Genomic DNA, 16235 nt, shown 5'->3' on the forward strand with positions numbered 1-16235 from the left:
AGTATAGAACTTTATCTCTCTAGAATTTAATGCTTTATGACTTTCAGAACTTATAATGCTCACAACTACAACTGCCGAACTGCATTGAATGAAGACGATCCGTCTTCCTTTTATAGCTGAAAGTAGCCAACGGTTACTTTCTTCTCTCTCTTGCGGATTGGTCGATCATTAGCACGCCTGTTTGCAGAAAATGTTGCTTGCACGCTTCACCTTCCTCAACACCTGGCATTCATGCAGGTGACTCTGAGCATAGGATGACATAGCCGGTTTTCAGATTGAGACACGTGTTGAACATCCACTTCCGGTTGTCAGCATCGGATCAACAAAGCATCATTGCTTTCCTCGCATGCTTCTGATCGGATCTGATCTTCTTTTATTCTTTCAAGACACGTTTCTTCCGTCATGGTACGTCACTCTTGAAGTTTGAATCTTCTGACTTTTGTTCTGAACCATCCGGTTTTTGTGTCTTGTGCAGTATCATCCGGTTGGAGTGTAAATTTCTGTCTTGGCTAACCGGTTACTTGATAAAGTGAAAACCGGTTTCTCTGATCTTTAACTTGATCACTTGAAGCTGGTTTCTTTGAATTGTAGTATCGGCCGGTTTTACAACGCCAACCTGTTCATGCGGTTTTAGAGGTACCTGCACATGAAGATTAACTTCTGTTTAGTTCGTCTGGCCGGTTCCGAAATTAATCTACTTAATTTTTTTCTATCAAATATTATAATCTCTTGTATAGAAATTATATTTTATTCAATTAAATATTTATGATATAGTTATCTTATTCATTGTATGATAAGTATAACAAAAGAAATTTGTAAAAGAATTGTTTGACCATTTCTTGATTAGAAAATCATTGATTTAAATCATATAAGTGTGTGATTTAAAAATGGTACCAACACGAATGTGGGGCAAATATTTTTATTGATTATAACACAAAAATAATTGTGTATATTATGATAAATAAAAAGATAATTTATTGTTAGAGAAATATGTTCTCTATAAAAGATAAAGTTGCGCAACTTTACAAAAAGAAAGAAAATAACAAGAAAATGTCTTGTTTATATTTGCTGAGTTGGTGTTCAAATCGATATTTTAGATTTGAGGATTTTGAAATCAAGAAACGTGTCATATTTTGACATTATTTTCATAAAACTTTGAAGAACCAATGTCTTCAAAAAGATTTTATGAAATAAATGAAAAAGAAAGTTTATAAAGTCATGATATGACTTATAACAAATTTTATAATAATGATATGAAAATTTGATCATACTTTTATTAAAAAGTGGATGTGACAATTATATATATCATGAAGACAATGAAAATTATTTTATTACGTGTCTTTTGTACGATATTTTTATCGTTGAAAATTACGATAAAAATGATTAAATCTATTAAGGATTTGAATTGCACTACACGAAATATCATGTTGTTATCAAATGATATATTGATATTATTAAATGAAAGACTTTACGTCTTAAAGTGAATATGTTTATACTTAGAAGTGCAATCTACATATGGAAATCTTCTAAGAAACTTATGATGGATAAATTAAACGTTATAATCTATATTTTTGACTTATGTCGAAAAATAAAATATTTTTATGTAAAATATATAATCGTTTACACGAAGGCAGAATAGTTCAAAGACATTTTGTCTACTAGTTAGCCAAGTAAACAATATTTTCATAAAATAAAATAAAATAAATGATAAGCATGTACGAATGACAATGCTTCTTAGAAGATGTTCCAAGGTTAACTAAGAATGTACCCACATAAATTTCTAATTATTGTGATAGTAATTATAAATTGGACAAGCTTAGAGTCAGTGACAAGTCTAGACATACACGTCTTAGACATAATGTCATTAGACTATACTCTCTAATGGAGTTATCAAATTTGACTATGTAAGTCAAAGATAACATTGTGGATCCACTAATCAGATTATTGAATAGAGAGGTAGTTTGAATTCTTTTGAAACATTAGCCTACTATAAGTTGGTATGAAGAAAAACCCAACCTATGCAGACTGGAGATCCCAAGAACTAGGTTCAATGGGACAACCTAATTGTACTGACTTGGAAAGTTATTGTTGAGGATTAATCCTATAACAAAACAATATATATTTTGACGAGGATAAGTATATTGCTTTTAATGATTCTTTGTGAGCAAAGAGATCACCTATGTGAGGGAGAAGTGGGGTCGCTTCAAAAGAATTGCACGGCTCAATTCTAGACCCTCTCACAGAACCAGACGCGTGTTCCATGGCCAAAACGGACACAACCATGAGAGCTTGACATGTATCAGGGAGAATTCTATGTGAAAGTGTGTAATCGTTTACACAAATAGCAGAATAGTTCAAGGACATCGAGTCTACTAATCGGCTAGTAAAGTTATATACTTTCATAAGGGAAGGTTCAAAGGGTTACACATACCTATCCTATGTAGAATTCAATTGTTGAACCTTTCACCGGGTTAATCATTCAATTTCCATTAATGTGGGGGATTGTTGGAATTTTTAAACTAATTCTATAAATTCTATTAATGAATGGAAATTAGAATATGAGTAATAAAATTAAATCAATTTCATGTGAAATTCAAATGTGAATTATAGGGTGAAATTTGATCCAAATGTTTGAATTAATTAATTTAAATTATTTAATCAAAATACCTTGATGACCAATTAACAAAATATTGTTAATTTGTAATGTGACTTACATGAGTTTGTTATTATTAATTGTTATGATAATTTAATATTATTATTAACAGATTAAAAAAACCATGTAACGTGAGTATTGCAAAATAAATGTCTTCATTAATTTTGGCAAACAATTATCCTTCATTAAGAAGAAATATTAAGGCAAATGAAGAGGCAAGTAATGCCAACCGTTGGATCAATTGATGATTTAATTAACAGTTTATTATTTCAACAATCTAAATAGGCATTTTATCCCACATCATTCGATGGACAAAAAAAAACCACACCACTTCATCATTTTAATTCTTTCTCACTCTAGAATTCCAAAAGTCTTCTTCTTGTTTTGTGAGTGTTCTTCGCTCGATATTTTCCGTTGAAACCCGGTGATAGTTCACCTACTTTATCAAGCTCGTTGTGTAGTGATTCCGGTGCTGAATCACTACTAGATTCGTTGTAGCCTGGGAGACAGCCATCTGTGATAAGCTCTACCACACGGGGAGACGGTGGAACTGTTTTAAGGGAAATGTGTCTAACACATGCTTCGAATCAACCATCAAATACGGTGATATTGTTCTTCGTATATCTTATTTTATTTTTATTTATTTGTAACATCGTATGTATATATGTTTTTCTGTTATTCAAGACAAGATATCTAACACTGAGATTAAAGGGCGTTATGAAAAATACGACCCTAGAAGATTTAGAGTAAAATAGGAAATCACAAATATGAAACATGCTTTTCTAACTCTTGAAAGGTATTACTCCAAAATCAAACTTATATGAGATGATCTCAAAAGGGTTAAAATTAACATTCCACTGTCAAGATGAATAATACAGAGAGCATACTGCTCAAAATGATGAAGATGACAAATTGCTTTAATTTTTGATGGGACTCAATGATCGTTATGAGCACATCATTGATCAAATACTTGTTGTTGATCAATCTCCTACAATTTACAAAGCATATACTATGCTTTTGAATGTTGAGATGAAACAAGAAATTGATGAAAATAATACAGAGAGTTTCAGTTCTCTCCACATCAGAAATGAAGAAAATAAAAGTCTTGACTTTGATAAAAGTGTGACTCTTGTTGTTGAAAAAAAAATGACTACTAGTCAAGTAAAGAACAATAAGGTTGGAGCAGACAAAGGACAAACTTCTCAAAATCCTTACAAAAATACATTTTGTAAAAATTGTGGATTGAAGGGGCATATTCAAGAAGGTTGTTTCAAACTTATTGGCTATCCAAAATGGTTTAAGCAATCAAAAGAGCAAAAGAAGGAAATATTTGTGAATGTTGTCAACACTATGATGTCAACAACAACCCCGATAGTGTAATTGCTGATGATTTTAAGTTGTTTCCGAGCTTTTATGAAAAATATGAAAGAAGATGAAAAAACAACTTAGAATTTTAAGTAGGTAACATTCTAACATTGCATTAAATTTTAGTATGAATCTTAATCATGTTGATAATTTTAGTATAACTTGGATTATTGATTCTAGAGCTAGTGCTCATATTTGCAATAATATAAAACTTGTGAATAATATTCATACAATATTTAAACCATTAAAATTATTTTTATCAGATGGTATTAAAAAAAGATTAAAGAAATATGTACAGTTGTTTTAAATAAACATTTACACCTTAAAAATGTTATGCTTTTTCAGATTTCAAATACAACCTTATATCTGTTGCACAATTACTAGAATAAGATAACATTAAATGTTGTTTTTCTTCAACATATTATGTCTTGCAGGACCTTGAAAAAGATTTAATATTAGGAAAGGGGATTAGGGTGCACAACTTGTAATATTTTAAAAATGATCTGGATGATTTCAATGGTGATCCTTTTGTCAAAACAAAAACCAATTATTCCTTTTGTAAGCAATGTAGTATGATAACTTCTATTAATACAAATGAAAAACTTTCATTTTGTAAACTTTGTAATGAGTAATCTATGACTACTATAAATGAAAAAAGTTTTCATTTTCAGTTCAAGTTTATTGTAATACATTGCATAAAGACTTTGTCATCCTTCTCATAAGGTTTTACAAAAAAATATTTCCAAATATAGAACATGAGCTTAAACATTGTGAAGTTTGCCCTTTTTCTAAAATGACTAGATCACCCTTTTATACTAGTCAATCCAAAACTAACTCAACTTTTGAATTAATTCACATTGATTTATGAGGACGATACAAAGAGTCTTCAATTATTAATACTCCATATATGTTAACCATTATAGACGATTATAGTAGAACTACATGCAATTTTATGCTTTCTAATAACATAATGATTTTTAGTACAATAAAATCAATTTTTAATAAGGTTAAAACTCAATATGAAAATTTTGTTAAGATTATTCGTAGTGATAATGAATATGAATTTATTAATTCAAAATATTTTGAACTTTTTTCTAATCTTAGCATTGAACATCAAACCTCATGTGCTTACACTACACAACAAAATGGAGTTGTGGAGCGTAAACATAGACACCTTACTCAAATGGGAAGATCCCTAATGCTTCAATCAAAATTGCCTATTAAATTTTAGCAATTTCCTCTATTAATAGCTACTCATCTCATTAATAAGTTACCTAGTAGTGTTCTCAATTAGCAAACACCAGTTTCCTTACTTACCAACAAAAAGGTTGACTATAGCTATATACGAACATTTGGTTGTCTTTGTTGCATAGAAAATATTCAACCTTATAAAGGTAAATTTGAATCTAGAGGTAAAAAATATTTTTTTTTGAGATATCCTCTTGGTAAAAAGGGTTATATAGTTTATAAAATTAATTCACAAAAATTTGTAACTTTTAGAGGTGTTCATTTTTTAGAATATTTTTCCATTTGATCAATTTGGAATTTTAAAATCACAAGATAACTTGGATTCTCCAGGGCATTTCTTTAATAATAATCAGAATTCACCTTATTTTGATTATAATAATGAGAATTTACATTGTTTTGATTCTAATAATGAGAATTCACCTTGTTTTGATTTTAATGAGTTTGATATTTCTGATAAGCTTGCTATATCTGATGAAATTCAACTTGATGCCTCTATGGAAAATCAATTTAATGATTCTAATATTAATTTGCCTAATCAAGTACAGGTTCAACCAACTAGTTTTGTTTCTAGAAAAGGAACAAGATCTAGAAATAAGCCTCACTAGTTTGATGACTATATGATTAATCATATCATGACTACATAAAATACAAATCATATGCTTCCACCTATATTTCCTTTTATTTCTAATTGTACAGAAACTAATTATAAAAGTTTTGTTGGGTATTGGTTGGCCCAACATTGTGGCCCAATCTCTAGTAATCCGCTTATTGGACTTGACCTAATAATATAAATAGATACTACTCTCTTGGTGGGAGGTAGAGGTCAAATTCCTTTGTGGTGTTTGGATATTAGTGAGAGGGTTGCCTCCTTTGTGTGAGATAGTGGTGAAACGGAATCGATAAACAAGAGGACTGAGCCAAACTTCAATCGCATTCACACCCAACAGTGGTATCAGAGCTAGGGTTTAGGGTTTGTAATTGGAGTTTGAGATTGGGTTGGAGGATATAAGTTATCTTCACCAATAAGCGTAGATTTGTCCTCTGTTTCTTCTTTAATCCTCTTGTCGCTGCCGCCTCTAGAGAACAAGTCGTTGTTGTCTTGTTCAACCGTTGTCGGTGTCGCGTTTGTCGCGACCGTTGAGAATCAAAGTCGCCGTCGTGCCGCTACTGTGCCTCTACCGTGCCGCTGCCGTGCCGATGTCGTGTCGCTACCGTGCCGCTGCCGTGTCGCTGTCGTGCCGCTGCCGTGTCGTTGTCGTGCCGCTGCCGTGCCACTATCGTGCCGCTGTCGTGCCGCTATCGTGCCGTTGTCGTGCCGCTACCGTGCCGCTGTCGTGCCGCTGCTGAGAAGACGAAGCAGCAAATCCCCGAGCGGGGTGGGTAAGTCGAAACTTTCTTTAAGTTTCGCAAGGTATCATATTAAATTCTGCCAATTGATTGTTGTTTGCTTTTAATTTGTTTGATAGCATGTCTAATGTTAATCAATATGGTATGGTTCCGTTTGACGGAAAAACTGATTTTAAGGAAGTCATGCATGTGAGGGGTAGATCTCAGGGTAGGTCGAATGCCCAAAAGAATGTCAGTAATGAGAGTTCTGGTAAGAAATCTCATCTTGCTAGTAAAAGCAGATCTAAGTCTAGGTCTAGTGCTAAAAAGTGTTATAATTGTCATGAGTCTGGTCATTTTATCAAGGACTGTCCTAAGCCTAAGAGAAATCAGCATACTGGAAATGCTAATGTGGCTGTTTGTGAGGGCAATATGGGTGATATTTTTATGATTAATAATCTATGTGATTATGCTAGCTTAAACTCCGTGTTATCTGATTCTTTGTGCAAATCTGATTGCCTAGTTGACTCTGGTTGTACTTTTCATGTGACTCCATTTAGAGATTTGTTTTCCAACTATAAAAAGATTGAACATGGTTTTGTGTCAATGGCAAATTCGAAAAATTGCAAAGTGTTAGGAATAGGTGATGTATGCCTAAGGTTCTCTTGTGGCTCTGTGTTTACTTTGAAGAATGTGAGGCATGTTGCTGAGAGGATGAACAAGACACTTCTAGAGAGGGTGAGAGCTATGTTAGCGTCATATGGTTTGTCTAAGAAGTTTTGGGGGGGATGTTTTGCATACTGCTGCTTATTTAATAAATAGGTCCCCTAGTGTTCCCTTAGGAGGGAAATGTCCTGAATCTGTGTTTTCAGGTAAACCTCTTGATTTGAGCAACTTGAAAGTTTTTGGTTGTGTTGGCTATGTGCATCAGAAGGTTGACAAGTTGGAGCCTAGGTCCAACAAATGTGTGTTCTTAGGCTACCTTGAAGGGGTAAAAGGTTATAGGTTTTGGGATAGGAGTGAACCTGGGCTTAGGATTGTGATAAGTAGAGATGTTGTCTTTAATGAGAATGATTTTCCTTGCTTGTCTATGTCCCCCACTCCTGTTAATGATGCTCCTAATAAGGTGGAGCATGTGCCTGTAGTTTTTGATCAACCTGTTGAACATGATGTGAATGCTCCAAATGAGGTGGAGCATGATAATGTGCATGATATTGATGATTTGCATGATTCAAATGTTTTGTCTTATTCAAATGATTTGTCTGATGATTTGCATGACTATCAACTTGCTAGGGATAGAAGTAGAAGAACTGTTATAATGCCTTCTAGATTTAGGGATGATAATTTGAATGATTGCAATATGTCTGAATTTGCTTTTAACCTGTTTGAATCCCTAGACTGTAATGAGCCTAACTCTTACAAAGAAGCTTTGAGGTCTAAGTTTTTTACTGAATGGATTGTTGCTATGAATAATGAGATGAATTCCCTAAGAATCAATGATACTTGGAAACTTGTTCCTAAACCTCATAATTGCTCCTTAGTGGATTGCAAGTGGTTGTATAAGGTGAAACAAGAGTTTGAAAAAGTTAGATTCAAGGCTAGGTTAGTAGCCAAGGGATTTACTCAAAAGGAGGGAATAGATTATGCTGAAATTTTCGCTCCTGTTGTCAAATTCACTACTGTTAGAATTATGTTTGCTTTAGTTACTCACTTTGATTGGTAATTGAAGCAAATGGATGTTACTACTACTTTCTTACATGGTGAACTTGATAAGAATATTTATATGCATCAACTTGAGGGGTTTGTTGACCCCCAGTTGCCTGATCATGTTTGTTTGTTAAAAAAAGCCTTGTATGGTTTAAAACAATCTCCTAGGCAATGGAATATCAAGTTTGATAAGTGCATGCAATCTTTGATGTTTAAAAGAAGTTCTTCTAATCATTGCCTTTACTTCAAGAATATAGGCTCTGTGCCTGTATTTCTTTTATTGTATGTGGATGACATGTTGATTGTTAGCCCATGTCTGAAGTCTGTTATACATGTGCAAAAATCTCTTTGTGAAAATTTTGACATGAAAGACTTAGGTGATGCTAAGAAGATTTTGGGCATGAATATCATTAGAGATAGAACAAAATTTTCTCTTGTGTTGAATCAAAGTGCATATGTTGCTAAAATTTTCTATGTCTGATGCCAAATCTGTGAATGTGCCTCTTGCTTCCCACTTTGTGTTAATTAAGGATCAGTCTTCTAAGACTGAAACTGAAATAACTGAAATGAAGAATGTGCCTTATTCCAATGCAATAGGGTCTGTTATGTATCTCATGGTTAGTACTAGGCCTGATATTGCATATACAGTTAGTTGCTTGAGTAGATTTATGTCTAACCCTGGTATTCCTCATTGGAATGCTTTGAAATGGCTTTTGAGATATTTAAAAACCACTGTTAATGTTGGCTTGACTTTCTCTAAGTGTTCTGTAGGTACAAAGTTGGTTGGTTATGTAGATTCCAATTATGCTAATGATAGGGATAATAGAAAGTCTACTACTTCCTATGTGTTTACTTTGTGTGGCTCTTGCATAAGTTGAAAGTCTCAACTTCAACCCATTGTTGTTTTATCTACTACAGAATCTGAGTACGTAGTTGTCACTGAAGCCTTTAAGGAAGATATTTGGCTTAGGGCTGTTTTGTATGAAATTGGTTTTCTTGACAAAAATGTGGTTGTGTTTTCTGATAGTCAATCTGCTATTCAACTATGTAAAAATCCTGTTTTTCATGATAGAACTAAACATATTGATGTTAGGTTTCATTACATTCGGGATATTGTTGAAAAGGGCATTGTTAAGTTAGAGAAAATTCCTTCAGAATTTAATCCTGCTGATATGGGTACTAAGTGTCTACCTGCTGAAAAATTTATTTCGTGTCAACGGATTTTAAATTTTGACTTAGGGAAAACTCTTTGAGGTTCGTCTTTTATGGGTATGGCATGCTTTGTGATCTTGCCTTCAATCTTTGTGATTTTCCCATGCTTTGTGCTCTTGCGTTTAATCTTTGTGATTTTCGCATGCTTTGTGCTCTTGCATTTGATCTTTGTAATTTTCGCATGCTTTGTGCTCTTGCGTTAGATCTTTGTGCTCTTGCGTTTGATCTTTGTGATTTTCGCATGCTTTGTGCTCTTGCATTTGATCTTTGTGATTTTCGCATGCTTTGTGCTCTTGCGTTAGATCTTTGTGCTCTTGCGTTTGATCTTTGTGATTTTCGCATGCTTTGTGCTCTTGCATTTGATCTTTTTGATTTTCGCATTCTTTGTGCTCTTGCGTTAGATCTTTGTGATTTTCCCATGCTTTGTGCTCTTGCGTCTGATCTTTGTGATTTCCGCATGGTTTGTGCCTTTGCCCCTGGACTTTGTGATACGAGTTTACCTTGAGTATTCTCTTTGTTGCCTCGGTGGTAATAAATTGGCGATGATATGTCTTGCGATTCTGTGATTATGTTTTGCACTGTTTTGGGCCAAAGGTGGAGATTGTTGGGTATTGGTTGGCCCGACATTGTGGCCCAATCTCTAGTAACCCGCTTATTGGACTTGACTTAATAATATAAATAGATACTACTCTCTTGGTGGGAGGTAGAGGTCAAATTCCTTTGTGGTGTTTGGATGCTAGTGAGAGGGTTGCCTCCTTTGTGTGAGATAGTGGTGCAACGGAATCGTTAAACAAGAGGACTGAGCCAAACTTCAATCGCATTCACACCCAACATGTTTTCTATCTAACATTTCAAATGTTTGTGAACCACAAACATACAAAGAAGCATCTCTTAATTCTGATTGGATCAAAGCTATGAATGATGAAATTCGAGCCTTGAAAGTCAATAAGACTTAGGAAATTACCACCCACATGGTAAAAAGACTATTAGCAGCAAGTGGATTTATAAAACCAAATTTAATCTGGATGGTACAATTGACAAATTTAAAGCTCGGTTAGTTTCCAAAGTATATAATCAAATAAATGGCATTGATTTTCATCAAAGTTTTGCTCCGGTGGCAAAACTTGTGACTATACGACTTTTAATTGCATTAAGTGCTGTTAAAAATTGGTTTCTTCATCAAATTGATGTGCATAATGTATTTCTCCATGGTCATTTGGAGGAAGACATTTATATACAACAACCAGATTATTATATTGAAGGTAATCCAAATCAAGTTTGTAAATTAAAAAGAAGTTTTTATGGCCTCAAGCAGGTTTCTAGAAAATGGAATACATAATTTTCAAATAATATTACTAGTTTTGGTTTTGTTCAATCATCTCATGATCATTGTTTGTTCATTAAACAAATGAACTCACACTATTACTGTGGTATTGATTTATGTTGATGATGCTTTAGTGGTTGGTAACAATCTTGATGAAATCTCTAAAACTAAAGCATTCATTAACTCTAAATTTCCTATTAAAGATTTAAAGGACGCAAAGTACTTCCATGGTCTTGAAATTGGCAAAACCTCCAAAGGTTTGTTTGTGAATCAAAGAAAATATATTCTTGACATCATTGCTGAGGTTGGACTCATTGAAGCTAAGACGACTAAACCCCTTATGCTTAAAGGCATCAAACTTGAACCATATTCACAAAGTGTCTTTGTTGAACTAGAATCATTCTGTAGACTCATTGGCCGGTTAATTTACCTAAATTTTACACGGTCGAACATTGCATTCTCAACTAAGTCAATACATGCACAAACCAACTAAAGTTCATTGGGACGCTGATTTACAAATTGTTAGATATCTCAAAGGAACACCTTCCCTTCAAAGTTTTTTCCCTTTTCTAATCTTGTTATTCTTGAAGCTTTTTATGATGTTGATTGGGCAAAGTGCTCGGATAGTCGACGATCGCTTACGGGATATTGCATCAAATTAGGGAATGCACCTATATCTTGGAAAATAAAGAAGTAAACCACATTATCTTGATCTTCTACTGAAGTAGAGTATCGCAATCTTACATCAACTGTTTGTGAATTGCAATGGATATCGTACCTACTCTCATATATGGGCGTCAAACTACAAATTTACATTCCTTTGGTGCAACAACTAGGCTGCAGTTCATATCACTCAAAACTATGTCTTCCATGAGCGTACAAAATACATTGACATCGATTGTCACGTAGTTCATGACAAATACAAAGCCAACTTTATTGATCTTTGACATATCTCAACTAAAAATGAAGTTGCAGACATTTTTACTAAGGCTTCGGATGATACCCAATTTGATGATCTGCATTCTAAGCTTTATCTACAAGATTTTCATCTTGAAGGAGGAGTGTAAAGAATTATTATCATTTTATTATTTTGTTTTTAACATTCTCATTTTGTATTTACCTTATAACTTGAGGGACTTGTTTGTTTATTTTGTTAGTACTTATAATGAGAAAGCTCTCAAAGAGCGTGTGTGGGTTTTTTAATCTCTTAAAATCTAATCTCTAAAGCTCTCAACTATTATTCTAATCTCTCAAAACATAATTTCTAAAGTTCTCAAATATTCTCTATTTCTGTTGATTGCTTAACAGTTTTTGAGCTACAAAATTTAGTCTTCCACTACCTCCATCAATGGTTAATTTAGTCATTGAGGGAGGAATCTAATAATGCTCTATTAATTATTATTATATTTTAATAATATTTTTTCTTTCAAATAATTTTGTTGATGTTCTTATTTTTTCTTCAGCAATCATATTCTTTGAGTTTTTGTTTTCAGTTGTTGCTTCATTCCAGTAGTTAATGCCTATAGTTTTATTGGCCTTAATCCAATCATATGTGCTTCTTTACTGGTTATTTAGTTAATACACTTATAAAAAAAATGCATTCTTATAACACTGATATTCTTTCGTTAGGATAAGTTTCTTTTCAGAAGTTGTTTCCCCCTAGCATTTTATGTCCATTGAATTCTACCTTCTTCGTTGGTTTTATTTTATGCAACACATGGACATCCCCGTCGTTGGATGGATCTCAAGGCTCACGGGTAATTTCAGAGTTCATTTAGTTGTTGTTTCACCCCATCATTCAATGCCCGTGGAATTCTGTATCTTCGCTGGTCAGTCAGCACATCATCATCCTATAACTGGATGGAGCTCGCGATTTTCTAAAGCTTGAAGAATATATCATCAATATTTCTACTTCTCGTCTTCAACCTCAAGTTGTTCAAACATTTTTCATAATGAGTTTGAGAAGGGATATTAAAATATAAGATAATATATATGTAAGATATTATCATAATATTATAAATTTTGTTAATATTAATATTATATTATTCTATTATATTAGTTTCCTTATATGTTATTATAATGTAAATAAAATAGACATAACTTATGTAACCAAAGATATAAGAATCCAATGCAATCTTTCCTCTATATTCAAACACTCACAATTTGAGATCCCTTATTGTTAAAATTATACATGAGATTTTGTTTTAACGGTTTCAAATGTTTTAACTTATTTTTTACATGATATTAATAAATAAATTATTTTTATCACTAATTTAATTATCGAATTTTAGCGAACGGAGGAATTTGACTATCAATTTTATAAAATTCGGTAGTCAAAATCTTTGAAATTATGTAGTTAAATTATGATTTTGATTGTTTTTATTTATAAATGTCATATAAATAATAAGTTAACGGTGTTTGAAATCGTTAAAAAAAAGTCTCATTTTAAATAATTTTATGATTAAAAAACTATAAATTATGAAGTTTAAAAGAATGTGCAAAATTCCCAAGAGCCACAATTTGACCATTCCACTTATATTTTTTTAAATATTATAAAAATCAAACTATCCTACATACAAGATCATATGAAGCTAAAACGGAAATATGAAGTATTTGAACATCTTAATATATTTTTTTCTTTAAAATTTGTAAATATGAGTTTTTGTACTACTCTATCGGGTAATATAATATTACGACAAATTAGATTGGAGTGGCTCAAATTATTATCATAAAATATGTTTCTTATCTCATCGGGTCATTATATGGATATGAAAAATAAGTGAGAAGGCAATAGGGTCGTCACAATATTTGAGTTATTTAAATTTATTTAACTAAAAAAGATATTGTTTGTATAAATATTTTAATATTTTATTTTGTAAGAATAATGTTTAATGAATATATAATATTTATTGAGTTTTTGAATAACCAGATATTAAACAAACTGTTGAATTAAGTTCCATTTTTTTTAAACAAAATATTGAAATAGATGACAATGAAGAGTTCACTGTTCACATTTTACTTGGTTCAATATTAAGATGTAAAATTTATCCCCACTTCAAATATTTGATAGGGCCTTAGCATAATGCTAGTTTTTTCATTAATTATTTGTTTTCCTTTATTATATAAAAAAAGATTATGACAAGTTTTTGTAATCTTATTTAAACAATCATTTTCATAATGCATAAGTTATTTTACAAAAAAAATATCTGTGAAATATTGGACAACTTAAACATTTTGTTTACAACTCATCACAAAATTTTAAATACTTGTTTGAAACCATAGCTCTGATTACAAAGTTGGTTTGAACAATTTTTGTTTTAATTAATTTATTTTATTTTTGTTTTAAATATTATTATGTAAATTTAGATGAAATAATGATGGAATAAACTTTAATTATGTATATATTAACAAATTTAATAATATTTGTTCGTTCAATTAAACTTGAGCACAAGCCCATTCTTCTTGGTCTGTTCCTGACTACGAACTGCGACATTACCTCAAGTCACAAATATGACTTGTTTGGATAGACTAAAATCCGAATTCTTGTATAGATTGTGTTGGGTCAAATTATTTTGACTAAGTGTCAAAGTATTTTGACTATTTGAATTTTGATGATGAGTGTGTATAAAACTTAATTTAAGTCGTCTAATCGTTTTTGGTGCATGTGTATCAAAAACATGTTATATTAGACTAAGTCTACATGAGCTCTATTAGACTAATTGGCCATTAGATGCATATAGTTAGACGTGCAGTCTAACAGACGTAGTTAAACGTGCAGTCTAACGGACGTAGTTATACGCGCAGTCTAACGGAGACGTAGTTACACGCGCAGTCTAACGGAGACGTAGTTACACGCGCAGTCTAACGGAGACGTAGTTAGACGCGCAGTCTAACGGATACGTAGTTAGACGCGCAGTCTAACGGATACGTAGTTAGACGCGCAGTCTAACGGATACGTAGTTAGACGCGCAGTCTAACGGATACGTAGTTAGACGCGCAGTCTAACGGATACGTAGTTAGACGCGCAGTCTAACGGATACGTAGTTAGACGCGCAGTCTAACGGATACGTAGTTAGACGCGCAGTCTAACGGATACGTAGTTAGACGCGCAGTCTAACGGATACGTAGTTAGACGCGCAGTCTAACGGATACGTAGTTAGACGCGCAGTCTAACAGACGTAGTTAGACGTAAAGTCTAATGGGAACCGTAATTAGACGTGTCGTCTAATCACATTAGACTAGGTGGTCTAATGGATCCTGCTATTAGACGTGGACGTTTAATTTCATTAGACTTGTTAGTCTAAGTGAAAAACGTTTAATGTCATGCTTAAGCAGTTGCTTGAAGCTAGAACCCGTCTACCCACGATCAATTAGGTGTATGCTACTTCTATTCCACTTTCCAGTGAAGATTAGTACGACAGCTAGTTGCAACCAATTGATTAATGCCACGTAAGCAAATATTCTTCTCATTACTTGTTTCTTGTAGGAATATCCTAGAAGAATATTTGGCGCACTACCAAATTTGTACGGCCGAGATCCTGGTGCTTAGAGTCTGTTGTGTACTATGGAGGCGTTCCAATGGAAGATCGCCACATGTCATTATGGAAGATTCAACCGTTGGTACCTGCTCTCTATTTAAAGATCTTCAAGGACCACAGATGAATCATCGATCTATTGATACACGGAGAATTCTACGCGAACATACAAATTGATATACGAAAGAGCTACTTTCTTGCTTGACTATGTGTTTATCAAGAGAGAGTTAGTATCAAATCATTGTTTTAGCTGAGTGATATACTTCATCATATTGTAAGTTAAACAGAGTCTGCTCTGTTCAACAGTGAGCTAATCGTGCAACTATATTTGATTCTAAAAAACTTATAGTGAATCCTTCCGGTGGTTGGAAGAAGGGGTGACGTAGGAGAGTTTGCTCCGAACATCCATAAACAAATTGCTGTGTCATTTTCATTCTGTCATCTTCTCATTCTTGGTTCTTAGCTTCAAACCTGAGCAAACGTTTCCGCACTTGAATCGTTTAAGAGTTTGCAAGGGTTTGTGTAGAATAGAAAATGATTTAAATCCTTAACATGATTTCTATTAAACCGTTTTCCCAAAGCCATTATCAATAGCTAGACCCCCGTCTCTATCGATTACGTCGATCCTATCAATTGGTATCAGAGCTCTGTTTCTATTCTCAAGCTTTTACTAAGAATGTCAACCATAAACAAAATGTTAGTGTTACCTCAATCTCCACTTTCTCTAGGGAAAACTATATCGTGTGGAAGAAAAGAGTTCGTGCTCATCTATCTTCTCTCCATGACGACATGTGGAGTGTTATCACATATGGTTATATCAAGATCGATAAGGAGAAATCCGAATGGACCAGTGAAGACAAGAGGA

The 16235-nt window shown here is 33.1% G+C and overlaps 1 protein-coding gene across 1 annotated transcript; it reads left to right on the top strand.

Annotated features, from left to right (window-relative positions):
• Positions 1-8772: 8772 nt before the first annotated feature.
• LOC124920897 (secreted RxLR effector protein 161-like) lies at positions 8773-9177 on the top strand. The gene has a single exon (XM_047461478.1). The coding sequence runs from the start codon at positions 8773-8775 to the stop codon at positions 9175-9177; it is 405 nt and encodes a 134-aa protein (XP_047317434.1).
• Positions 9178-16235: the final 7058 nt, after the last annotated feature.

The sequence above is a fragment of the Impatiens glandulifera genome, chromosome 1 (genome assembly GCF_907164915.1).
Source record: "Impatiens glandulifera chromosome 1, dImpGla2.1, whole genome shotgun sequence".
NCBI lineage: Eukaryota > Viridiplantae > Streptophyta > Magnoliopsida > Ericales > Balsaminaceae > Impatiens > Impatiens glandulifera.

Bases quoted from the DNA above. Each gene is read 5' to 3' on its own strand.
- LOC124920897 (XM_047461478.1), top strand. From the start codon at position 8,773: ATGTCTGATGCCAAATCTGTGAATGTGCCTCTTGCTTCCCACTTTGTG.